General features: G+C 43.9%; 1 protein-coding gene and 1 pseudogene across 4 annotated transcripts in view; both read right to left on the minus strand.

Moving 5' to 3' along the window:
* The window catches only part of ttk (ttk protein kinase), a 73,508-nt gene that overhangs the window by 24,841 nt on the left and 21,221 nt on the right, over positions 1-27,446 (minus strand). For 3 of the 4 annotated variants that reach the window (XM_070885574.1, XM_070885577.1, XM_070885576.1), the window contains exons 10-17: positions 25,916-26,039; positions 20,980-21,161; positions 15,521-15,651; positions 15,231-15,399; positions 15,026-15,118; positions 9,093-9,250; positions 5,796-5,947; positions 5,152-5,276 (exon numbers count right to left, since the gene is read on the minus strand). In XM_070885574.1, the coding sequence (XP_070741675.1) occupies positions 5,152-5,276; positions 5,796-5,947; positions 9,093-9,250; positions 15,026-15,118; positions 15,231-15,399; positions 15,521-15,651; positions 20,980-21,161; positions 25,916-26,039 (1,134 nt within the window). Of the gene's footprint in view, positions 1-3,170; positions 3,334-5,151; positions 5,277-5,795; positions 5,948-9,092; positions 9,251-15,025; positions 15,119-15,230; positions 15,400-15,520; positions 15,652-20,979; positions 21,162-25,915; positions 26,040-27,446 lie in introns of all 4 variants that reach the window. The other variant, XM_070885578.1, reaches the window with a different exon arrangement.
* On the minus strand, positions 3,818-4,055 carry LOC139267598 (U2 spliceosomal RNA; annotated as a pseudogene).

Consider the following 27,446-nt stretch of genomic DNA (forward strand, 5'->3'; position numbering starts at 1 on the left):
CTTCTGGAGCTACTACTACCAAATGGCAGCTTTAACAACGCACATCGAAGCAGTCTTCCAGCGCCAGCTCAAGACCGCCGTAGCACTCATGGACCTGTCTCCAGCGTATGGAAGCATGGACTGCTTTTCAAGCTCTCCACCATTTTCTCGTGCTGTACAACGATCCATTTTCTCAACTCTATGCTTAGCAACCGTTTGGCACCCAGAAGTGTATATATAGGACATTAAACAACGGACTCCCAGAGTTCTGTTCTGGCACCCATGTTATTCAACGTTTACACCAGTAATCTGCCCGAAACAAGAGTCCGCAAGTTCGTATACGCTGATGACATTGCCTTGGCCACGCAAAACACGAGTCTGTCCATCACTGAATAGACCCTGACAAGTCATTTAGAGGATGGAGGCTTACTTCCACCGATGGCGACTCCGACCAAACCCGCAAAAGACCGTCACCTCAACACCCATCAAGCAAACCAAGTTTTGAAAGTCTCCTTTTACGGCGCAGAGGTAAACCATGCCAAAATATCTTCCCATTTAGGAGTCACGCTTGATTGCATCCAGTCATAGAGACATCTCCTGAACCTGGGGAAGAAACTAAAAGGTAGGGTCAACTTGATCCAGAAACTTGCCAGATCCACAAAGGGAGCAGATACTCAAACCCTCCATACAGCAGCATTCACCCTGGTGTACTCTACAGCGGAGTACTGCTCTCCAGCATGGCTATCAAGTCCACATGTCAAATCTGTTGATGTCAAGCTTTTAATCAACACAAACATCTTGGCTGCCCATGCTTGCAAACAGTGCACCACCACACCTACGCCGTGAATATGCAGTCTCCCGAGAAGACAACCGCTACATCAACAAAGACATGCCGATCCAGATATTCCACAAACCCATCTCAAATCTAGGCCATTTTGGACCGTCGCTGAAGCCCTTCAGTGATCTCCCTTCAGCCTTGATGACCGATGGCGAAATGCTTGGAAGAACTACGACATATGTAATGGATTCCTTATAGAGGACCCCACAGAACAACCTGAAGGATCTAACCTTCCTCGCAAACAGTGGACCACCATCAACCTCCTCAGAACTGGTTGTGGTAAATGCTGCCACCAGGTCCATAGGTGGAAATTTAAAGCAACTGTGGAGCTCCTAATCAGACCCTGGAGCACATCATTGAGCATTGCCCTCAGAGGGAATTTCCAGGCAGCATACAAGATATCCACGCTGTTACACCAGAAGCTTAGTCCTGGATATCCAACTTAGATATTGACATTTGATTTGTTTTGCTACTATCATACGAAAGAACATCTCCTATTCTGACCTTATGATGGAGGAAAGGTCATTGATGAAGCAGCTGAAGATTATTGGGCCTAGGACACTGCCCTGAGGAACTCCTGCAGTGATGCCCTGGGGCTAGGGTGATTGACTTCCAACAAACACAGCCATCTTTTTTTATGCTAAGTATGACTCCAGCCAGTGGAGAATTACCCCCGCACCCCACTGACTTCAGTTTTACTAGGGCTACTTAATGTCACACTCGATCAAATGTTGCTTTGATGTCAAGGGCAGTCACTCGCACCTCACCTCTGGAATTCAGCTCTTTTGTTCATTTATGGACTAAGGTTGTAATGAGGTCTGGAGTCGAGTGGTCCTGGAGGAACCCAAACTGAGCATTAGTGAGCAGGTTCATGAAGCCTCCTCCTCCAGTTAGTTGTTTAATTGTCCACCACAATTTGCAGCTGGATGTGGCAGGACTGCAGAGCTTTGATCCGATCCGTTGATTGGCATGCTGCTTCTGTGGTTTAGCATGTATGTAGTCCTGTGTTGCAGTTTCCCCAGGTTGGTATCTCATTTTTTGGTACACCTAGTGCTGCTCCTGGCATGCTCTTCTGCACTTCTTATTGAACCAGGGTTTGTTCTCTGGCTCAATGGTTATGGTAGAGTGAGGGATATGCTGGGCCATGAGGTTGCAGATTGTGGTGGAATAAAATCCTGCTGCTGCTGATGGCCCACAGCACTTCATGGCTGCCCAGTTTTGAGCTGCTGGATCTGTTCTGAATCTGTCCGATTTAGCACGGAGGTTGTGCCACACAACACGATGGGAGGGTGTCTTCTTTGTGAAGGCTAGCAGCTCAAAACTGGGCATCCATGAAGCGCTGTGGGCCATCAGCAGCAGCAGCAGGATTTTATTCCACTGGCGGAAAGGTATAATTCTGTGAGTATGTCAGATTGTTGCTTGACTAATCTGTGGGACAGCTCTCCCAATTTTAGCACAAGTCCTCAGATGTTAGTGAGGACTTTGCTGGGTCGACTGGGCTGGGTGTGCCATTGTCATGTCCGAAGGCGCTGCAGAAGTCGAAGCCGGGTGGTCCGTCCGGTTTTATTCTTATTATTGTTTCTTGTAGCAGTTTGTAGTGGTTTGCTAGGCCATGTCAGAGGGCAGCCAAGAGTCAACCACATTGCTGTGGGTCCTGTCACATATAAGAAGATTGGATCGGCTGGGTTTGTTTTCTTTGGAAGAGGAGACCTTATTGAGGTGTATAAAATTATGAGGGGCCTAGATAGAATGGATAGGAAGGACCTATTTCCCTCAGCAGAGTCAACAACCAGGGGGTATAGATTTAAAGTAATTGGCAGGAGGTTTAGAGAGGATTTGAGGGGAAACTTTTTCACCCAGAGGGTGGTGGGGGTCTGGAACTCACTGTCTTAAAGGGTTGTAGAGACAGAAACCCTCACCACATGTAAAAAGTACTTGGATGTGCACTTAACAAGCTGTAATGTATAGGGCTGCTGTCCCAGTAATGGAAGGTGGGATTAGGCTGGATAGTTCTTTGTCGGCCGGCACAGACACGATGGGCCGAAATGGCCTCCTTCCATGCCGTAAATTTCTATGATTGTATGACTCTCTATACAATTATGACCAGGTAAGGACGACAGATTTCCTTCACTAACAGGACATTAGTGAACCAGATCGATTTTTGACGACAATCCGTTAGTTTCATGGTCACCATTACGGACACTAGATTTTTATTCCAGATTTATTTAATTAACAGAATTTAAATTCCCCAACTGCCATGGTGGGATTTGAACTCCTGTCTCCGGATTGTTAGTCCAGGCTTCTGGATTACCAGTCCCGCAACTTAACCACTATGCTACCGTTCCCCACTCGCCTGGATCAGTGCAGCTCCAACAACACAAGAAGCTCGACACCATCCAGGACAAAGCAGACTTGCTCGATTGGAACCTCATCCACCACCGGCATCTACAAGATGCACTGCAGCAACTCGCCAACGCTTCTTCGAAAGCACCTCCCAAATCTGCGACCTCTACTGCCTAGAAGGACAAGGGCATCAGGCAAATGGGAATACCTTCTCCAAGTCACATACCATCCTGTCTTTTTCACCGAGTCAAAATCCTAGAACTTCCCATCTAATAGCACTGTGGGAGTACCTTCACCACAAGGACTACAGCGGTTCAAGAAGGTGGCTCATCACCACCTTCTCAAGGGCAGTTAGGGATGTGCAATAAATACTGCCTTTGCTAGCGACGCCCACATCCCATGAAAAAAAACCTTGGAATATTTAACTGTTGCTAAAAGATCGGAAATTCAAGTAGTGGGGGGGTGGTCTCAATAGAAACCTTTAATTTGGTCAAGAAACACAGCGACGCCTGGTTGTCACTAGTGACCAAAAGAGATATGTTTTTTTTTAATTCGTAGCCAATCTTTCCAATTCTTTGTCAAATCACAAACGCCAGAGGTCACCTTGCACACAAGAGAGGATCACTCTGCGCCAATGCTCTTAGCCAAAAGGCCTAGAGCTACTGCACCGTTCCTGGAAGTACTGCAATACCAGGTTCGTGCCATGGAGGTGGATGGGTCAGGCCCCCCACACACCTCCGTGGAGGTGGATGGGTCAAGCCACCCCACCCACCACCTATTTCCAAAAAGCATAGGAGAACCACCTTCCTGATCCGGGGAGAACCACTTTGGGGTCATGGTTACTCCCCTGTCAGGTCAGTTACGCATGATCTTAGCCAAAAGGCCGAGAAGAGATATGTTGGTGCAGCCGCTGGGAAACTTCTGGCAGAAACAAATTACTTTTAGTGGCTCTCAGACCCTCCACAACCAGCAGCGTCACCTCATTCCTTTGTCACAGTGCCACCAAGGGTAGCCGGATTGCAGTGGCAGCAAGGTGAAGTAAATGGAGCAAGAATCAAAACTGCCCAAACTAACTTTTTTCCCCCCAGAAGAGTTAGTTTAAAGAGGTCTTTCACCCCATCAGTTTTGATTGGATTCAATCTTAAATTATATAAGTGAAATAGCAGCATACAAACCATCATCTACTCACCCAATGATTTATCTCAACAAATCAAAAGTCCAATTATGGACAAAGTTACCCGTAAACACTACGGGGGTGAAATTGGGTATCGCCCCATTCGGGGTGCTAAATTTAAAAAATTAGAACTATTGGCGCCAGGCGCGAAAAATTCAAACTTAAAAAAAATTGGCGCTTGCACTCCAAGAAGGCAGTGGAGCGCGAAATCAAGCGCTGCACTTCCTTCTTGGAGCGCAATTGGCAGCAGGCGGGGTGGTGCGTTCAGCAGCGCTGCACATTGGGCCATGCAGTGCTGCCGTGTTGAAAGACTCATTCCCTCCCTTAAAGGGAAAGGCCATTGTAGCAGGCTCTGCAAAGGAAAACAAACTTATCCTCGATGAAGCAGAGTGCCGGACTGATCGATTGCGGAAAAAGCTGCAAGAGAGAAGGCAAGTTTGTTTTTGTTTTTTCCAAACTTATCTCGGCCACCTCGCCTTTAAGCATCGCCCCATAGCAGCTGACCGCTCGATGTGTGCCTCCTGCAGCTGCAAAGGTGGATTGTAATTTCGGTCTGGGGCAATGCGTACGGCGATGACATCACGATCTCCGGGTGAAGGAGCAAACGCCGTACCGACGCCACAAGACTCCCGCTGAATATGGCGGGAGTCGCTGATCTCATCGCACCTGGTCGCAAAGCCATTTGTGCCCAGTTATCGCCCCCTGGGGGCACTAACTGAAGACACAAAGGAACCCAATTTTACTCCCTACAAGTTTTATCAACCTACTAAAATCTTTGCAAAAAAAGTTAGCATAACACAACATACTCATCACTCACCAGAGCATCTTTACTAATACTAGTCACATCTGGTTGTATCTCGTTGGCAATACCAAAATCTATCAACTTCATCATTCCTTCAACCATCAGAAAATTGGCTGGTTTCAAGTCACTGTGAATAATGCCTAAAAAAAAGTAATTATGCTTTGTCAACGAATGGGGATGAAATTACAAAGACTACATAATCCCAACATTCAGTAATTTTACAGTGGCCCGTAAAACAAGGTATATAAAATGTATACTTGACCAAATTCAAGATGTTGGTCGGTAGCAATCTTAACCAAATTGCAAAATGAATACATCTTAAAAGTCACTTCAATTATGCATTTTTGTTAAAAGACACAGATATCCCTTAGAGATGTTATGCCTCATTTACTGGTTTTGGGGAGGCGGGGGTGGGCGGGTGTAGGGGAGTTGGTGGTTGTGGTCAGGAAAATCTTTAGATATTACCCTTAGGGTTTCCACCCCTGATTGCATTACTATTGCACCCCATAGTCAAATGCCTGAAGAACACTGTTCAGCTCACACATGAAGAGCAGCCACTTCAGTGGGGTAACAGCATTTTTGACAGATTTGCAATATTTTTATGAAAGAAAACATTAAGTATCAATTTTGGTTAAATGGAATCTTATACAAGTACTTACCGTGCTGATGAATCGTGTGAACAGCTTCCAACATGTTTTCCCAGTATAATTTGCGCTCCAATGGATTGATGACCTTTTTCCTTCGGAGCAAAGTGTTTAAGTCTATGTTTCCACATTCCATTACCATGTAGATATAATTTTCTGTGATCTCACTGCATTAAAAGGAACCAATTATATAACCACATTTTCTGAAAGCATTATCCACAAAATGTTAAACTGTATTACTGCATTATCTTCATGGGTACTGACTGACCTCCTGCACATTTGCAGTCATTTGTTTTTGTTTCAGATTTTTAGCATTTGCAGTTTTTAAATGTTCTTACAATTGGATGATGATAGTTGATAGTGATGCAAAGAAGCATGGGTTTATCTTTGCTCTCCAAGGTGATCCTGCAGTAGCAGGCTCTTAGGAGAGCCAGACCCATTAACAATTGATGTGGTCCATCCAGATGTGATGGATGACTAAATCAGTTGTGTGCCACATACACTCAAGCCTGCATCTTCAATGCATGAGCGAGCAAACATCGGAGCCATACCAGGGGAACAACTGGGTTGGAAAAGAATAAAAGTTTTACTGGTAACATTTTAAGGGGAACAAAAAGAGTTAAGAAAAATGGAATGCTCTTTAAGTGACTTGAGGGAAGTGTGTTTTCTGGGGATGGATGCAGAAAGAATTGGAGTTAGGAGGGTTAAGGAATGCGGGCGGGAAGCAATACAAGGAACTGGTCAGAAAATACGTCCATAGGAGTCAAGATGCAACGGGACATAGCAAGGTAAAGGGTTGGTCATGGAAACGAATCGGAAAATTTATATGGATGTAGAAGTATAGGGTGAGCAATTAACTCTGAGGAGAGTGCAAGGGCAGCTGAAATGGAGATTGAAATCACTGAGGATGTAAAGTTGCTCAGTGCAGAGGTTGAGGGAAGATATCTCTGGATGAAACAAGGTGGGGCTTGGGAGTGGAAGACAGCAAGAATTTTTGAGGAAAAGTGAGCGGTGGAACAAGACGAGGTGCTCGAAGGAAGAGAAAGTAGAAGAGATGGGATTCTTCAGCAACTCAAGCCTGTTCTGCCATTCAATTAGATCTTGGCTGGTATGAATCTCAACTACATGTCCCTTGATATCTTTTTGTAAAAAAAAAATTAGCGATTGTAAATTCTAACCCATCCTCACTCTCCCCTTGAGGAATGCGAAGGCCCAATTCCAGTGCGCATGCCAAGATCAGCTAAAGCAGTACAGATGGGAAAACACATGATCTTCCTCATCTATATGGTTTCGTAACATACAAGGTATACACTGACTTTCGCAGAATTTCACTGCAACTTAAACATTAAAAAATTAATAGGTAGCTATTGAACCAGTCAAATGAATTTCAGAGTCTGTGAAAGAATTTTTAACAACTTGCATTTACATAGCCTCGTTAATGTAGTAAAACAAAAGGAGTGCAATTAGAATTTGCGTGGACTGTTTAAAATTGCTGAATTGAAGATGATAGTGGCAAAAAATGTTATACTGCATAGAAACATAGAAAATAGGTGCAGGAGTAGGCCATTCGGCCCTTCGAGCCTGCACCGCCATTCAATAAGACCATGGCTAATCATTCCCTCAGTACCCCTTTTCTGCTTTCTCTCCATACCCCTTGATCCCCTTAGCCATAAGGGCCATATCTAACTCCCTCTTGAATATATCCAATGAACTGGCATCAACAACTCTCTGCGGCAGGGAATTCCACAGGTTAACAACTCTCTGAGTGAAGAATTTTCTCCTCATCAGTCCTAAATGGCCTACCTCTTATCTTAAGACTATGTCCCCTGGTTCTGGACTTCCCCAACATCGGGAACATTCTTCCCGCATCTAACCTGTCCAGTCCCATCAGAATTGTGTATGTTTCTATGAGAAACATCCTTCTCATCCTTCTAAACTCCAGTGAATAAAGGCCCAATTGATCCAGTCTCTCCTTATATGACAGTCCAGCCATCCCTGGAATCAGTCTGGTGAACCTTCGCTGCACTCCCTCAATAGCAAGAACGTCCTTCCTCAGATTAAGAGACCAAAACCGAACACAATATTCCACCAAGGCCCTGTAAGACCTCCCTGCTCCTATACTCAAATCCCTTAGCTATGAAGACCAACATATCATTTGCCTTCTACACCGCCTGCTGTACCTGCATGCCAACTTTCAATGACTGATGAACCATGACACCCAGGTCTCATTGCACTTCCCCATTTCCTACTCTACCGCCATTCAGATAATATTCTGCCTTTGTGTTTTTGCCCCTAAAATGGATAACCTCACATTTATCCACATTATACTGCATCTGCCATGCATTTTCCCATACACCTAACCTGTCCACGTCACCCTGCTGCCTCTTAGCGTCCTTACATAAACTGCTAATAGTAGTCTGGAGAGAGACGCATCAAAAAGGGATCAAATGTCTATTATAAAGGTTGACAATCAACCAAATTGAAACAATTTTCATAGGATAACCTGTCCAAAACTCTGCAACATGCATCCTGTCCTGTTTACCATCACCCTTGTCATCTGACCTCCGCTCACGCTCCATTCATCAGTGTGCTAAATCCAAAATCCTGGTCTTTGTTTACAAATCTCTACATGGTTTTTCCCAAAACTATTTCCACAAGTCTCTAATTCTACACAACAATCCACATTCTCCTTACTGATTATCCATCTTCCCATCCCAACATTCCTCACTCAGTGGCAAATCCATTGACAATCTGGGTCCTACCCTATGGAACCCATCCATCTCTCTAAACCTCTTGGTCGGGGAGACTAGAACAAGGGGGCACAGCCTCAAAATAAGGGGGAGCCAATTTAAAACCGAGTTGAGAAGGAATTTCTTCTCCCAGAGGGTTGTGAATCTGTGGAATTCTCTGCCCAAGGAAGCAGTTGAGGCTAGCTCATTGAATATATTCAAATCACAGATAGATAGATTTTTAACCAATAAGGGAATTAAGGGTTACGGGGAGCGGGCGAATAAGTGGAGCTGAGTCCACGGCCAGATCAGCCATGATCTTGTTGAATGGCAGAGCAGGCTCGAGGGGCTAGATGGCCTACTCCTGTTCCTAATTCTTATGTTCTTATGTTCTTGACCATGTTACTTTCCTCCCCTGCTTCAGACTGTACATTTGGTCAACCATGTTCTTCTATTACCCCATGACCCATTTTTCTGATATAGAGCACCTTGGGACATGATTACTTTTATGCAAGTTGCTCAAAGTAATTGGTTACTAAAATGCAACTAGAAATACAAAGTCACCTTGTTAAAAACTACTCACTAATCAAAAAGCTTGATTATCTTGTCACTGTGTTGTTGTAGACGCTTCAAGTATTCAATTTCATCCTTGTAGCCAGCTATTGCCTGGTTATCTGCTTCCTGCAGATTCACTTGCTTAACAGCGTACAGTTGTTTCTTCTGGTCAAGTACTTGGAACACCTGATGACAACAGAACTGGTTATTTGTTGGATACAAGTATTCCTCATTCTTCTAATTAATGTTTTCACTATAAACACCTAGATTAAAATAAAGAAACCCAACAGTTAACTCTGCCTTCTGTCCAATCTCCTTTGCCCTTTCCATTCCTGCTCATTAAGCACATCAGTAATTCAATGGGGGAGCATAGGAGAAGAAGGAAACATTAAACACGGCAACAGAAGGTTTCACCTTTTTCAAAAGAAGTCTGTTACATCACTCTGAAGTATTGGGATTGCTTCGATCAAAGAGAAAATTGTCATACTTCTTAAATATGCAACTGCAGAAGAGCCAGAATGGGTTTTTTTAATTGATTTTCAGTTAGCCTTGACTGCAACAGTTCTTTTGTCAAGTCAGGGAGTAAAACAATGCACAAGCAGTCTAAAGATAGCCAGCAGTTTCAAGGAGAGGTGCACAGCTATTCCATCGGTGTCATTGCTTAATCAGAAACCATTCAGGCCAAGTTTGTTTAACCAGTCCATCATGCTTTTCCAAAATGTTTATGTATGCAAACTTTCAGACGCACGTTAGAATCAACTTCTGTTGTGGCCAGGTATTCAATCAGACAACGACAATAATTTGCATTTATATAGTCCCTTTAATGTAGAAAAATGTCCAAAGCCACTCCAAAGTGTAATCAGACAAATGAAGCGATATCTGGGACAGGGTGGGGGAGGGGGGAAGCCAGTGACAAAAACTTGATCAAAAAGATTGGTTTTAGAAAGGGTCTTAAAGGGGAGATAAAAATGAAGACGTTTAGGGAGCAAATTCCAGAACATGGGGCGTAAGACACACAGCTGATGGGGCAAGGGAGTACATAAAAAACAGATTCAGACAAATGGAGTGTTGAGGTGAAAGGAGGGACAAGGCCATAAAGGGATTTAAGCACAAGGATGAGAATTTTAAATTGGAGGTGTTAGAAGACTGGGAGACAGTGTCGATCAACAAGGATAGGAGTGATAGGTGATGCAAAATAAGATATGGGAAGCAGAGTTTTGGACGAGCTGAAATATGGAGGAGGTGGAAAATGGGAGGCAGGCCAGAACATTAGGGTAGTCAAGTCTGGAAGTGGCGGTTTTTGCAATGGAGAGCATATGGAGTCGGAACCACAACTTGGTGTCGAATAGAATGCAGAGGTTGGGAACAATCTGATTCAGCCTGAGACAATGCCCAGGCTGTGGGTGGAATCAATGGCCAGGATCTGGAGCTCTTCTTGGAGGTCGAAGACAATGGCTTCAGTCTTCCTAAAGTTTAATGGGCTATCAGACAAACAATGCGACAACAGAGGCAGTGGAGGAGGTCAAGATAACTGGCAGAGAGGTAGAACTGGGTATTGTCACAGCACACATGTGGAAGCTGTCCCCATGTCTGTGGATGATGTCATCAAAGGATGTTGGTGTCAAAGGCTGCCGAGGCTTCTCACAAGAACATAAGAAATAGGAGCAGGAGTCGGCCATACGGCTCCTCGATCCTGCTCTGCCATTTAATACGATCATGGCTGATCCGATCATGGACTCAGGTCCACTTCCCTGCCCACTCTCCATAACCCCTTATTCCCTTATCGTTTAAGAAACTGTCTATCTGTCTTAAATTTATTCAATGTCCCAGCTTCTACAGCTCTCTGAGGCAGTGAATTCCACAGATCCACAACCCTCAGAGGAAATTTCTCCTCATTTCAGTTTTAAATAGACAGCCCCTTATTCTAAGATTATGCCCTCTAGTTCTAGTCTCCCCAATCAGTGGAAACATCCTCTCTGCATCCACCTTGTCAAGCCCCCTTATAATCTTATACGTTTCGATAAGATCACCTCTCATTCTTCTGAATTCCAATGAGTAGAGGCCCAACCTGCTCAACCTTTCCTCATAAGTCAGCCCCCCGTATCTCTGGAATCAACCTTGGGAACCTTCTCTGAACTGCCTCCAAAGCCAGTATATCCCTTCGGAAATATGGAAACCAAAACTGTACACAGTATTCCAGGTGTGGCCTCACCAATACCCTGTACAAGTGCAGCAAGACTTCCCTGCTTTTATACTCCATCCCCTTTGCAATAAAGGCCACGATTCCATTGGCCTTCCTGATCAGTTACTGTACCTGCATAGTAACCTTGTGTGTTTCATGCACAAGTACCCCCAGGTCCCGCTGTACTGCAGCACTTTGCAATCTTTCTCCATTTAAATAATAACTTGCTCTTTGATTTTTTTTCTGCCAAAGTGCATGATCTCACACTTTCCAACATTATACTCCCCCATCTGCCAAATTTTTGCCCACTCACTTAGCCTGCCTATGTCCTTTTGCAGATTTTGTGTGTTCTCCTCACACATTGCTTTTCCTCCCATCTTTGTATCATCGGCAAACTTGGCTACGTTACACTCGGTCCCTTCATCCAAGTCGTTAATATAGATTGTAAATAGTTAGGGTCCCAGCAGATCCCTGCAGCACCCCACTGGTTCTCCTTGTAGCACACTCAGTTACTGTGCTCCTACTCACTGGAATCTCCTGTCTAATTCCATCTGCTTTGCCACCTCCCTGCCTTCAAAAACTCCTCGCCAATTGTATCCTTGGCTCCTCATCCTAATGCTCAATTTCTCCCCTTTTCACTCCTGCTTAGCATACGCTGTTTGGTGCTTAATGCAAAATGCAACATAGAAATGCAAGTTGTGAAAACTATTGACAAATCAAAAACTTTAGCTATAATGTAAACGTTAATTCTGGAAAAAGTAAAATATTGCAGCTTGAGCAGAATGGGCATTATAGAATCATAGAATGATATAGCACAGGAGGGCCATTCGGGCTATCGTGCCAGTGCCGACTCTTTCAAAGAGCGTTCAAATTAATCCCACTCCCCTGCTCTCTCATATAACCCTGTAAAAGTTTTCCTTCAAGTATTTATCCAATTCTCTTTTGAAAATTAATATTGAATCGGCTTCCGCTATCCTTACATTCCAGATCACAACAGCTCAATGTGTAAGAAAATGTTTCCTCATGTCGCCTGATTCTTTTGCCAATCGACCTACTCAGTGTCCTTTGGTTACTGACCCTTCTGCCACTGGAAACAGTTTCTCTTCATCTACTCTATCAAAACCATTCATGATTTTGAGCACCTATATCAAATCTCCTCTGCTCCAAGAACAACTCCAGCTTCTCCACATAACTGAAGTCCCCCATCCCTGGTAGCATTCTAGTAAATATCTACTGCACCCTCTCCAGGGCCTTAACATCCTTCCTAAAGTGTGGTGCCCACAAATGAACATAATATTCCAGCTGAGTCATAACCAGTGTTGGTCCAGCATAACTTCTTTGCTTTTGTACTCTATTGCTCTATCATGAAAGCCAAGGATCCCATTTGTTTTAAGTCTTCTCAACTTGTCGTGCCCCTGTTCACAAGGAAAGTTTGATCCTTCAGGTTGTACTGTGGGGTCCTCTATAAGGAATCCATTCCGTATGTCACAGTTCTTCCAAGCATTTAGCCATTGATCATCAAGGCTGAGGGGAGATCACTGAAGAGCTTTGGCGACGGTCCAAAATGGCCTTCTAGATTTGAGACGGGTTGGTGGTAGGTGTCAAGTCAGCCTGTTTTTGCTGGTGTAGCAGTTATACTCTCTGGAGACTGCATATTTGCAGTGTAGGTGTGGTGGTGCAATGTTTGCAAGCAAAGGCAGCCAAGAACACGCCTCAGAACTGGTCATGGTAGATGCTGCCACCTTCTCCATAGGTGGAAAATTAAAACATCCCCATCATGCGACTGTGGAGCTACTAATCAGACCCTGGAGCACATCATTGAGCACTGCCCTCAGAGGAAATTCACAGGCAGCCTACAAGATATCACGCTGTTACTCCGTAAGCTTTGGCCTGGATATCCAACCTAGATATTGACATTTGATTTGCTTTGCTACTACCATACGAAAGATGATGACGACAACTTGTTCTGTCACCTTCAAAGAATTGTGTACATATGCTCACAGGTCTCTGTTCCTGTACCCGCTGTAAAATTCTATAATTTGGTTTATATTGCCTCTCCTCATTCTTCCTACCAAAACGCATCACTTCACAATTCTCTACATTAAATTTCATCGGCCATATGTCTGCCCGTTTTACTAGTCTATGTCCTCCTGAGGTCCGTCACTAAGAACATAAGAAATAGGAGCAGGAGTAGGCCATACAGCCCCTCGAGCCTGCTCCGCCATTCAGTAAGATCATGGCTGATCTGTTCTCATTGTTTACTATATTTCCGAGGTTCGTGCCATCTGAAAATTTTGAAAGTATGCCCTATATACACAAGTCCAGGTCATTAATATACATCAAAAAGCAGCGACCCCAATACGAACCTTTGGGGAACACCACTGCATACTTCCCTCCAAAAAGAACTGTTCACCACTACTGCTTTCTGTCCTTTAACCAATTTTGTATCCATGTTGTTACTGCCCCTTTAATCCCATGGGCGAGAGGTCGTGGCGGAGGAGCGGCGAGAGGTCGCGGCGAATGAGGATTTGGGGTCCAGGGGCAGCACGGGCTTGCCCACACTGCGATGTGTGCGCGCACTAGGTCTGTGCAGCAGACCAGCTGTCCTGGTTAATCCTTGCCACTGGATAAAGGCCGAGGTCTGTCAAGCCCGTGTGGTGGCTGATATGCAACGGTCACCACACGTTAAAAAAATCCACACAGGCATTTTCCACTCCCTCAATTGGAGTTCAGGACCGGAACATCAGGTCCTTCATTGAAATATCTGTGAATTCATGTGGAAGCAAGTCACCCTCGTTCGAGGGACCGCCTATGATGATGTTGAATCCCATGGGCTTTAATTTTGCTAACAAGTCTATTATGTGGCACTACCCTTATCAACCCTCTCCATTACTTTAAAGAACTCAATCAAGTTAGTCAAATACAATTTGCCTTTAACAAATCTGTGCTGAATTTCTTTTATTAGCCCATTCTTTTCCAAATGCCAATTAATTCTGCCCCGGATTATTACGGGGTTTATCCTGTTGCCCTTTTTTAAAAAAAAAACAGGGGTGTAACATTTCCAATCTTCTGCCACCACCCCTATATCAAAGGAGGATTGGAAGATTGTGTCCTGAGCCTCCGCAATTTCTACCCTTACTTCCTTCAGTAACCTAGGATGCATCCCATCCGGACTGGGTGACTTTTCTATTCGAAGGACTGCTAACTTTTAAATATACCTCCTCTTTATTTTTTTATCTTATCCAATATCACTACTATCTCCTCCTTTACTACTACATTAACAGGAACTTTTAAATTAGTGCCTGACGCAAATCTAGTCACAAGATAATTATGGATGAGGAAGACCATTTCATTTCAACAGAGAATGGTCCAAAAGCCCCCCCCAATGCAGCTGCAAATTACCTCTTCAATGATTCCATGGCTTTCCACTATGCTATCAGAGTCTATTCCATGCGTTGATCATTCGGAGATAAAACTCCTGATACCAGCCCTAAATTTGCCTTTAATTAGTTTGAATTTGTAAACTTGGGCTACTCTTGCAATTTAACAATTATTGTCCAGTTTTACCTTTTCAATACTGTTGTCTTTACTTTTTTTTAAATAAAAGGGTACAATTTCATCACCACAAATGTTACAATAATCCAGCTTAAATTGTAACAAGTTCTTCAACCCAGGTCTATGGTCTTGTGTTACTGTGAAATTTTCCTTGCTTCATATTGGTCCTGTTAAATGCTTTCAACTGAAAATTCATAGTGAAGGAGCTAAATGCAGTAAATTACCTTACTCGATCCTCCTGTTCCAAGTAATTTTATTATGGAGTAGACTCTCTCCTTAACCACAATATTTTCATTGGGAGCAAAAGTATCTGCAACCTGACCAAATAAATCTCAAATTTAAAATACAACTTTACATTCAAATTCAGTACACATTCAATTATTTCTCAAACTGATATGCTGTATTAAAAATTGAACTGATCATCATTACCCCCAGAAGCTGAGACGATCCATATTGTCGGAACTGATCACAATGTTGCTGTGGTGTTGCTGGAGTAGGTGGGAAACTGGTGTAAAATTGGGGAACTGGTGTAAAATTGCATGGAGTTGAAACATGTGCCAGCGCTAGTGAAGATTTACTCACAACTGGAGTCTGTGAACTTAAAAAAAATATCATCCACATTTATAATTTGGAGATTACATTTAAGACAAGATGAAAAACAAGTTTTAAGAAGGCATAGTATACAACTTCAATGACCATTTAACAGACATGATTATTACCTGCTTGTGGTGTGACGGGGCATTTTGGTGCAGGGTGTCTGACAAATAGATGCTGTTAGAACACCAGTAGTGGATGGATATTTCTTTGGAGCAAGCATTACACCAGCCTTTTTAAATATTGCTCCATTAGCCTGTATTTGGAAAAAAAGTGAATACTCAAAGAATGCCAGAATTAGTGTAGCCTTAATGGGGGTTTGACATTTGCAATTGCATGCATAATTCAGGGTTCCAGTTAATATTAGCAGAAACAAGGCTAGTAGTTTAAAATTATGGCTATAGCAAAACCCAACTTTCACTGGTGGGTTCTGTCAAAATGACGATTGCTTTTAATCAACATCTTGGATTTGATTATGATCAATAGCGGCAAACAAATCTCCAGAAGAAAGGCCGATGAGGCTTTAAGAACCAGTGTTCACAATGTGATCACATGTGACATTACAAAGATTGGAGAAATTATAAAAACCCAAACGAATCAGGAAAATTTTAAAAAGGACCAACTTGATGTGCTTGAGAAGTCTCATCAAAATGGGCCCGATATGCTTGAATACGGCTGGGGGAGTGGAGGAACAAGTGTGTTCCTTCAGGGAGGTGATTCTGAATGAAATGAACAAATGTATAGCCATGCAAAGCAAAGCTACCACAATTGAATTCATTCATGCCTGGCTGAACAGGATTACCAAGCAATTCAAAGAAAAAAGCCATTTATGACCATGAAGGAAAATGGCACCGAATTAAGATTGATTCAATACCAAAGCCTGGTCAGCATTGTGGAAAAAACATCAGAAGGGCAAAGGAAATGTTCAAATTGAATATGGCAAGAGAAGTGAATGGAGTGGGGCCACTGAAAGAGATTGGTGAGGGCATGACAACTGATAGTACACAGGCTGCAAAAAGTGCTTCAGTTTTTATCAAGGAGACAGGTAGCTGATTTGATCTGAAAAGAGAAAGAGGGTGTTGCAGAAGTAAGTTGTGACACCATTCATATTACAACCAGCACGGTTGCTGAACAGTTATCTAAATACAAGGTAAATAAATCTCAGAAGCCAGGTAAGATGTATTTGAGGATCCTTAATGAACTAAGGCAGGAAATGGTTAAAATGTCTGGCACAAATCTTCCAAAAATCACTGAATAGTAGAGGGGTGCTTGGAAAAAGGCAGATGAGACTCCCATTTTTTTTTTTAAATAAAAGGTATTTCACGTGACCCAGGAAGCTACAGACATCCGCTGTTGGTATAGTTATGGAAATCCTTATAAAAGACAAGATTTAGATAAGATACATTTGGATAGAAATAAAATCATGAAAGATAGCCAATATTGCTTCATGAAGGGAAAATCTTGCCAATCTAATTTACCGATTTTCTTTGAGTTTGTGACAAAGGAGCTTGTTAGAGGCAAGGCAGTGGATGTGATATACTTGGATTTCAGGCCTTTGATACATTTCCTCTGGAAAGGCAGATTTTAAAAATAAAAAGGAAGCTGGAATTGGTGGCAATATTTTACAAGGGATACATAATTGGTTGAGCAATAGAACCCAGAAAGTGGTGGTACAGGGATTGCCATCAGCCTGGGAGACTGTTACACAGAAACTCTTGTAACGGAAACGCTTCTGTTTAATTTCTTCAAAAATGATCTGGAGCTAGGAGCCACAAGCATAGTGGCTAAATTTCTAGATGATCTAAAGCTAATGAAGGTGGTAGATTCTAAAGCTGAGCAGGTAAACTTACAGGAGGATTTGAATATACTTGGGAACATTAGAAGCTTTTGCAGTCAGTTTTTTAGATATGTGAAGAAAAAAAGATTAGTGCAGTCAGAATCAGGTGAATTTATAAATGGGAAACAAAGAAATGGCAGACCAATTGAACAAATACTTCGGTTCTGTCTTCACTAAGGAAGACACAAATAACCTTCTGGAAATACTAGGGGACTAAGGGCCCAAGTTTCCACATGATTTGCGCCTGATTTTTAGGAGCAACTGGTGGAGAACGGACTATCTTAGAAATCGCAATTCTCCACATTTTTTTTTCTGCAGTTCTAGTCAGGTAGAACAGTTCTACTTTGGAACAGAATTTTTTCTTCAAAAGGGGGCGTGTCCGGCCACTGACGCCTGATTTGAAAGTTTCCACAGTGAAAACGTACTCCAAACTAAAGTAGAATGGAGCAAGTGAAGATTTTTGTAGAACTGAAAAAATCTTCAGTTTAAAAAATCAGGCGCAGGTTACAAATTAGGCATCCAGAACGAGGTGGGGGGGGGGTGGGGAAGGGAAGTCATTAAATTCTATAATAAATCCTTATTTATACTTATACAAATATTGCACAAATAAATCCAACCTGAATAAACATTTAGAAGCAAAGAAAAGATTAAATAAACCATCTTCCTACCTGTGTGAAAGTGCTTCAGGCAGGCCTTTCGGGACCGAAGGCTGAACGGGCCGTCCCGAGACTTCGGGCAGGGCCCGTCCCCAGCACCAGATTTACAGGTAGGTGGCGTTGGGTTGGGTCGGGGAGGTTCGTTCGGGTCGGGGGGGGGGGGGGGGGAAGAGAGAGAGAGAGAGAGAGAGAGAGAGAGAGAGAGAGAGAGAGAGAGAGAGAGAGAGAGAGAGAGAGGGACGGGGGTGAGAGAGGGGGGGGGGGAAGAGAGAGGGGGGGGGGAAAGAGAGAGAGAGGGGGGTGGGAGAGAGAGAGGGGGGTGGGAAGAGAGAGAGAGAGAGAGGGAGGGGAGGGGGGAAAGAGAGAGAGGGGGGAGGGGAGGAGAGGGGGGGGGGGGGGGGGGGAAGGTCAGGTCGGATCCAGTCCGGGAGCGGGAGTCGGGTCGGGTCCAGTGGAGGGGGGGGGGGGTTGGGAGCACGGGTCGGGTCCAGTCGGGGGGCGGGGACAGGAGCGCGGGTCGGGTCGGGTCGAGTCAGTCGGGAGAAGGTGGGGGGGGGGGGCGCAGGTGTCGGGTCTGGTCCGGAGGCAGGGGGAGGGCGGGGAGCGGGTGTCTGGTCTGGTCTGGAGGCAGGGGGGGAGCGGGTGTCGGGTCTGGTCGGGGGGGGGGGGGAGAGCAGGAGCTGGCCGTGGGAGGAGCCTTATTCACGCAGCCCCAGCAAGGCCATTCGGCTAGGGCTAGGGGCTGCGTGCTTCGGGCCCCTCCCACACAGTTCGGCGCCTGGAGCTACTGCACTTGCGTGCCCACTGTAGCGCGCATGTGCAGAGGTCCCGGCACTGTTTTCAGCGCAGGGACCTGGCTCCGCCCCCCCCCCACAGCTCGTGCTGGCTGCGCCGAGGGCCAGAGGACCTGCAAGTAGGTGGAGAATACCGAGGATTTTTTTAGGCGCACTTTGTGGCGCGAAAAACGGGCGTCCAGGTCGGGGCTGCACCATTCTAGACGCGTGTGGAAACTTGGGCCCTAAGGGTTTAGCGAGAAGGAGGAACTGAAGGAAATCCTTATTAGTCAGGAAATTGTGTTAGGGAAATTGATGGGATTGAAGGGCGATAAATTCCCAGGGACTGATAGTCTGCATCCTAGAGTACTTAAGGAAGTGGCCCTAGAAAAAGTGGATGCATTGGTGGTCATTTTCCAACATTCTATAGACTCTGGATCAGTTCCTATGGACTGGAGGGTAGCTAATGTAACCCCATTTTTTTAAAAAAGAGAGAGAAAACAGAACGATAGACCGGTTAGCCTGACATCGGTAGTGGGGACAATACTGGAATCAATTATTAAAGATGTAATAGCAGCGCATTTGGAAAGCAGTGACAGGATCGGTCCAAGTCAGCATGGATTTATGAAAGGGAAATCATGCTTCACAAATCTTCTAGAATTTTTTGAGGATGTAACTAGTAGAGTAGACAAGGGAGAACCAGTGGATGTGGTGTATTTGGACTTTCAAAAGGCTTTTGACACAAGAGATTAGTGTGCAAAATTAAAGCACATGGTATTGGGGGTAATGTATTGACATGGATCGAGAACTGGTTGGCAGACAGGAAGCAAAGAGTAGGAATAAACAGGTCCTTTTCAGAATGGTAGACAGTGACTAGTGGGGTACCGCAAGGTTCAGTGCTGGGACCCCAGCTATTTAAAATATACATTGATGATTTAGACGAAGGAATTGAATGTAATATCTCCAAGTTTGCAGAAGATACTAAGCTGGGTGGCAGTGTGAGCTGTGAGGAGGATGCTAAGAGGCTGCAGGGTGACTTCGACAGGTTAGGTGAGTGGGCAAATGCATGCAGATGCAGTATAATGTGGATAAATATGAGGTTATCCACTTTGGTGGCAAAAACAGGAAGGCAGATTATCTGAATGGTGACAGATTAGGAAAAGGAGAGGTGCAACGAGACCTGCGTGTCATGGTACATCAGTCATTGAAAGTTGGCATGCAGGTACAGCAGGCGGTGAAGGCGGCAAATGGCATGTTGGCCTTCATAGCAAGAGGATTTGAGTATAGGAGCAGGGAGGTCTTACTGCAGTTATACAGGGCCTTGGTGAGGCCACACCTTGAATATTGTGTACAGTTTTGATCTCCTAATCTGAGGAAGGACATTCTTGCTATTGAGAGAGTGCAGCGAAGGTTTACCAGTCTGATTCCCGGGATGGCAGGACTGACATATGAAGACAGACTGGATCGACTAGGCTTATAGTCACTGGAATTTAGAAGAATGAGAGGGGATCTCATAGAAACATAAAATTCTAACGGGATTGGACAGGTTAGATGCAGGAAGAATGTTCCCGATGTTGGGGAAGTCCAGAATCAGGGGTCACGGTCTAAGGATAAGGGGTAAGCCATTTAGGACCGAATGAGGAGAAACTTCTTCACTCAGAGAATTGTGAACCTATGGAATTCTCTTACCACAGAAAGTTGTTGAGTCCAGTTCGTTGGATATATTCAAAAGGGCGTTAGATGTGGCCCTTACGGCTAAAGTGATCAAGGGGTATGGAGAGAAAGCAGGAATGGGGAACTGAAGTTGCATGATCAGCCATGATCATATTGAATGGTGGTGCAGGCTCGAAGGGCCGAATGGACTACTCCTACACCTATTTTCTATGTTCCTAATTGGTAGATAGAATTCCATGTAGAGCACTTTACATGGGGACAAAAATAAAATCAAGAAAGGGACTTAAATTACTTAAATGGATGGAAAATGTGTATGGAAAATGAGAGAGGTCCTGAATGACAATAAATCAAACTATCACAATAATGCTTGGTGGCACTGAGTGAAGCAAATCAAATGATTTCAACAGTAGAAATCAACAGTTTCCTAGTATTAGGCAGCATTTGACAGATCAGTTGGATTTTAGAATTGTACTGACAAATGCCGTAACCTCGATGCCAGAAACAATCCCAACAACAGGTTCTGGCGTTCAATAACAGCTCCACAACTGTCAGAGAAATTTGGGAGCGAAGAAAAAGAGTTGCAGTAAAATTATAATTCCAGCCTGCACAAAAAAACCTTTAATGTAAAAAAAATGCTATGTTACCTCAGGTGAAATGTGACCAAACGCAGTGTCAAATATTTCTCTCTCCTTCACCGCTTCTGCAGCAAAACAACTTGGTTTCTTTGTTACACCTTCACGGTGTGTCATGGCTTTCTTTAATTCCTTTTCTTTTAGATTGTCAGATTTTAGTTCACATTCTTCTTGCTTCATTTGGTCAGGAATTGCTGTAAGGCAAAAGCATACATCATATCTAGATTCCTCATTCAAAAAAGATTACTAGCTCATTGGGAGGGGCGGGGGGGAGGAGGTGAAAAAGGTTGGGTGGATGGAAAGGAAAGAAAGAGGAAAGGAAAGAAAAAAGCAATTTAATCAACTGCCAAACTCCTCTCAATATAACCAGACTCGCAATGATTTGGGTCTCTTACAAAACAATATAGTAGATGTGAAATTAAGTTAAAATAGATCAAAGTTAAATCAGAAAACAGCAAGGAACCAAAATAGATCATATGCATATATTACAGCAGTTATTACAGAAATAAATAAGTTACTGAAAATCACAGGTGCATACAAACATAGAAAATAGGTGCAGGAGTAGGCCATTCGGCCCTTCAATAAGATCATGGCTGATCATTCCTTCAGTACCCCTTTCCTGCTTTCTCTCCATACCCCTTGATCCTCTATACGCAAGAGCCATATCTAACTCCCTCTTGAATATATCCAATGAACTGGCATCAACAACTCTCTGCGGCAGGGAATTCCACAGGTCAACAACTCTGACTGAAGAAGTTTCTCCTCATCTCAGTCATAAATGGCCTACCCCTTATCCGAAGACTATGTCCCCTGGTTCTGGACTTCCCCAACATCGAGAACATTCTTCCCGCATCTAACCTGTCCAGTCCCTTCAGAATCTTATGTTTCTATGAGATCCCCTCTCATCCTTCTAAACGCCAGTGAATAAAGGCCCAGTTGATCCAGTCTCTCCTCATATGACAGCCCAGCCATCCCTGAAATCAGTCTGGTGAACCTTCACTGCACTCCCTCAATAGCAAGAACGCCCTTCCTCAGGCTCGGAGACCAAAACTGAACACAATATTCCAGGTGAGGCCTCACTAAGGCCCTGTACAACTGCAGTAAGACCACCCTGCTCCTATATTCAAATCCCCTAGCTATGAAGGCCAACATATCATTTGCCTTCTTTACCGCCAGCTGTAGCTGCGTGGCCACTTTCAGTGACTGATGAACCATGACACCCAGGTCTCGTTGTACCTCTTCTTTTTCTAGTCTGCCGCCATTCAGATAATATTCTGCCTTCGTGTTTTTGCATCCAAAATGGATAACCTCACATTTATCTACATTATACTGCATCTGCCATGTATTTGCCCACTCACCTAATCTGTTCAAGTCACCCTGCACCTCTTAGCGTCCTCCTCACAGCTCACACTGCCACCCAGTTTAGTGTCATCCGCAAACTTGGAGATATTACACTCTATTCCTTCATCCAAATCGTTAATGTATATTGTAAAGAGCTGGGGTCCCAGCACTGAGTCCTGCGGCACCCCACTAGTAACTGCCTGCCATTCTGAAAAGGACCCGTTTATTCCGACTCTCTACTTCCTGTCTGCCAACCAGTTCTTTATCCACGTCAGTACATTACCCCCAATACCATGCGCTTTGATTTTGTACACCAATCTCTTGTGTGCGACCTTGTCAAAAGCCTTTTGAAAGTCCAAATACACCACATCCACTGGTTCTCCCTTGTCCACTCTGCTAGTTACATCCTCAAAAAAATTCCAGAAGATTTGTCAAGCATGATTTCCCTTTCATAAATCCATGCTGACTCGGTCCGATCCTGTCACTGCTTTCCAAATGGGCTGCTATTTCATCCTTAATGATTGATTCCAACATTTCCCCCACTACTGATGTCAGGCTAACTGGTCTATAATTACCCGCTTTCTCTCTCCCTCCTTTTTTTTTTTAAAAAGTGGTGTTACATTAGCTACCCTCCAATCCATAGGAACTGATCCAGAGTCGATAGACTGTTGGAAAATGATCACCAATACATCCACTATTTCTAGGGCCACACCCTTAAGTACTCTGGGATGTAGACTATTACGACCCGGGGATTTATCGGCCTTTATTCCCATCAATTTCCCGAACACAATTTCCTGCCTAATAAGGACATCTTTCAGTTCCTCATTCTCACTAGACCCACTGTCCCCTAGTACATTCGGAATTTATTTGTATCTTCCTTTGTGAAGACAGAACCGAAGTATTGGTTCAATTGGTCTGCCATTTCTTTGTTCTCCATTATAAATTCACCTGAATCCAACTGCAAGGGACCTACATTTGTCTTCACTAATCTTTTTCTCTTCACATATTTCTAGAAGCTTTTGCAGTCAGTTTTTATGTTCCCTGCAAGCTTCCTCTCGTACTCTATTTTCCCCTTCTTAATTAAACCCTTAGTCCTCCTCGGTGAATTCTAAATTTCTCCCAGTCCTCAGGTTTGTTGCTTTTTCTAGCCAATTTATATGCCTCTTCCTTGGCTTTAACACTAGTGCAGTACTTGGCTGCCAGAGGAAAGTCAAAAATTAGCAGAGACATAGAATGTAAAAAAGGCAAGATTGATACTGTACAAAGCACTGGTTAGATCCCACCCGGAAAAGTTTTGATCATCATTCCATAGAAAGGATATTATTGTCCAAAATGATGTCTCAAATCCAAGTTATGAGGAAAGGTTGCGAGTTTGGCTTGCTCTCTTTCAAGGTCACATAAATATGCTTTCAACTTTGTAGAGAGGGTTTTATAACATATTCCAGACAAATTTGTCATACTGATGAAGGCTTCAGAAATGTATGAAGTGAGTAGGGAATTTAGGGAAAATTATATCACAAAGGACTGCTTATTATTAAAGCAAATAGCCCTTGGAGGAGGTAGGGCAGAGGAGGAATTGAAGGACATGGTGAGAAGTTGAAAAGTATGAAAAGATTTTTATACATGCAACACAAGGGTCATAAGAAGGGTCTATAGCAACAGACCGTAAACACTACCGGCTACATGAATAGTCTTGCATGGAGTAAAAGACACACAATGACAGCAGAAGGGAAAACAGGATTTCCCCAGTTTTACATTTTCAACACGTTACTTCTATGTGATATCATTTGTACCATTGCAAATATAATTTAGAATTTCCATAAAGCAGATGAGTGCTGCCCTCCATCCCCCCCTCCCATTATTGGCGAGTTGAAACCACTGCGATAGCAGCATAGAGATATCGGTGGACCTCCTGAAGTTCCAACTTGAACCAAATATTTCCCAAGCGAAGATAAATTAGGATAAAAGTGGGGCATATAAATGGTGCAAAGTGCTAATCCCGCTATAGTTGTTTAAAATACGAAAATCTAGAAAAGTGCAGTGTAATACAACTGGCACTGTGTAGTGGTGTTGGACCTATGCAGCTGATTTTGCAGGAAAACCATGTGAAAATGGAAGGGCGTAGCCCCCTTTACGTGGAAGCAGATGAAAAGGAAAAGACTTCGATATATATAGCGCCTTTCACGACCACCAGACGTCTCAAAGCGCTTTACAGCCAATGAAGTACTTTTGAAATGTAGTCACTGTTGTAATGTAGGAAGCATACTGGCCCAGATATTTACAGGGAGGGAGCAGGAAGGATGCGCAGCAAAAAAGCGTGGAATCTGGGAGGTCCTGCCGAATTCAATGGAAGGACCTCATTAGAATTTTCTTCCTCAGTTTCCCATCCAGCAGCCAGCCAGATTGAAGACTGTTCAGCTGTCAGGCAGGAAGACCTGCGCTAGAAGGCTACAGCCAGAGAAGAGGGATGGATTGTGGGGAAGCATCGGATTGGCCTGGAGATCGGGGGTCGCCTGCTCCTGGCCATAAGTTATAAAAGCACTTATCTGCTGGACCCGGCCGTTGTCATCTTCCTTCAGTTGCCAGATTTCCCAAGCTCTGCAAAACCCAGCCCCCCAGCCATTCAATCTAAAAGGCCTCTGATTATCTTCTAAACCTCAAAAGGCCAATGAAGGGAATCGATAGTATTCCAGCTGACAGTTTGTTTCAATTAAATAGGTTCGGGAGGACCAGGGGTCACAAGCTCAAGTTGTAGAAGGCTAGAATTCAGTTAGATGTCAAGAGGTGGTTCTTTTCCAGAGAATAGTGGACCTCTGGAACAGGCTTCCATCTCGTAAGGTAGACGTGGATTTGCTGAATCCCTTCAAGCAAGAGCTGGACCAGTTTCTGGCTGGGGCAGAGATCACCTCTTACAGAAAATAGGTACTGCAGAGAATTCAGGAGTGATCTCCGAGACTAGTTTCAATCGCCTAGATGGGTTGGGAGAGGAATTTACCAGATTTCCCCCCCACAAATTGGGCTGGGTTTCTTTTCTGTTTTTTTTGCCTCTCCCAGGAGATCACATGTTTTCAGGTTGAATGGAGTGTATATGTTGTGATACACAAGGTATCGCAATTGTGTGGGACAGGCTCAATGGACCAAATGGTCTTTACCGGTCAGTCATTGTTTGTATGTTCGTACTTCACATGACATTCTCAAATAGAAATTTCAAGGGCAGCTAATGTAGAAGACAGAGGCAATGTTCTTAGAGGTTAAAATATGATTGGGGTAGAATAAGGAGCATCACCGTGAATCTATTCTGCACAATCAGCAAAGTGGTGAAAAAGGCTCCACTGTCTAGCATTTGTATTCCAGACTTAAAATACACCAAATGACCCTCTCCTCTCCCCACTTTTGAAAATACACTTCAATCTTCAGCTTTGTTAACTCTCAGTTTGGAGAGAGAATAGTTACAGCATCCCTTCCGCTCTTCACGACCCCCAAAAAAGCCAGTGAACGCAAAATTTTGAGTGTTCACTAATGGACAACAGCCAACAACCAAGGTCAGTTAAGTAAAACCCATGAGCTTTTAAATTGGAGTTTACACAAAGTTGCATTAAACACTTACCTTCTTGCTTTTTTAAAGCAAATGGTCTGCTGTAAGAGAAGCTGGGGGAATCATCAATCTTTTCATCATCTTCATTTGAGCTTTGTAAATTTGGGGAACTGGTAATACTTGAACCATACTGAAACTGTAAAATAAATTCAAATTAAAAGCTTCCATGTATTGTTGATATTTATTGAAGACTTTAGTACAGAAATGACCACGAATTAATTACACTGAATGGAAGTAAACCTGGTACGTGTCATTTAATTTCTACAAATGCATAATTTAATTTTTCAGGTTTCCTTTACTGACGCCAATAAGGCAACCCAAAAACCTCAGTTCTAAATTGCACCTGTTTAAAAATCACTGAATACACAACTCTGAACTAAAGATAGAAAATGCTGGAAAAACCACAGAAGGTGCCTCAGCATCCGAAAGTTGCCAATTGATTAGCTGTGTATAACAATTTGTATTTATATAGTGCCTTTAACGTAATGAAACGTCCCAAGGCGCTTCACAGGAGAATTATCAGATAGAAAATTTGGCACCGAGCCGCATAAGTAGAAATTAACGCAGGTGACCAAAAGCTTGGTTAAAGAAATAGGTTTTAAGGAACGTCTTAAAGGAGGAAAGAGAGGTAGAGAGACAGAGAGGTTTAGGCAGGGAGTTCCACAGCTTGGGGGCTTAGGCAACAGAAGGCACGGCCACCAATAGTTGAGTGATTATAATCAGGGATGTTCAAGAGGGCAGAATTAGAGGAGCGCAGACATCTCGGGGAAGGGGAGGGGGGGGTGGAGGGCTGGAGGAGATTACAGAGATAGGGAGGGGCAAGGCCATGGAGGGATTTGAAAATATGAAAATTTTGAAATCGAGGCGTTGCTTAACCGGAAGCCAATGTAGGTCAGGGCGATGGGTGAGCGGGACTTGGTGCGAGTTAGGACATGGGCAGCTGAGTTTTGGATCACCTCTAGTTTACGTAGGGTAGAATGTGGGAGGCCAACCAGGAGTGCGTTGGAACAGTCAAGTCTAGAGGTAACAAAGGCATGGATGAGAGCTTCAGCAGCAGATGATGGCGGAGACGGGCAATGTTATGGAGATGGAAATAGGCGGACTTAGTTATGCTGTGGGTATGTGGTCGAAAGCTCATTTCAGGGTCAAATATGACACCAAGGTTGCGAACAGTCTGGTTCAGCCTCAGACAGAAGTTGGAGAGAGGGATGGAATCAGTGGCTAGGGAACAGAATTTGTGGCGGAGACCGAAAACATTGGCTTTGGTCTTCCCAATATTCGGTTGGTGAAAATTTCTGCTCATCCAAAACTGGATGTTGGACAATCAGTCTGACAATTTAGAGACCATGAAGGGGTCGAGAGAAGTGGTAGTGAGGTAGAGCTGCATGTCATCAGCGTACATGTGGAAACTGACACTGTGTTTTCCGATGATTTCAACAAAGGGCAACATGTAGATGAGAAATAGGAGGGGGCCAAGGATAGACCCTTGGGGGACACCAGAGGTAATGATGCAGGGGTGGGAAGAGAAACATTTGCAGGTGAT

The sequence above is a fragment of the Pristiophorus japonicus genome, chromosome 7, assembly GCF_044704955.1.
Source record: "Pristiophorus japonicus isolate sPriJap1 chromosome 7, sPriJap1.hap1, whole genome shotgun sequence".
Taxonomy (NCBI): domain Eukaryota; kingdom Metazoa; phylum Chordata; class Chondrichthyes; family Pristiophoridae; genus Pristiophorus; species Pristiophorus japonicus.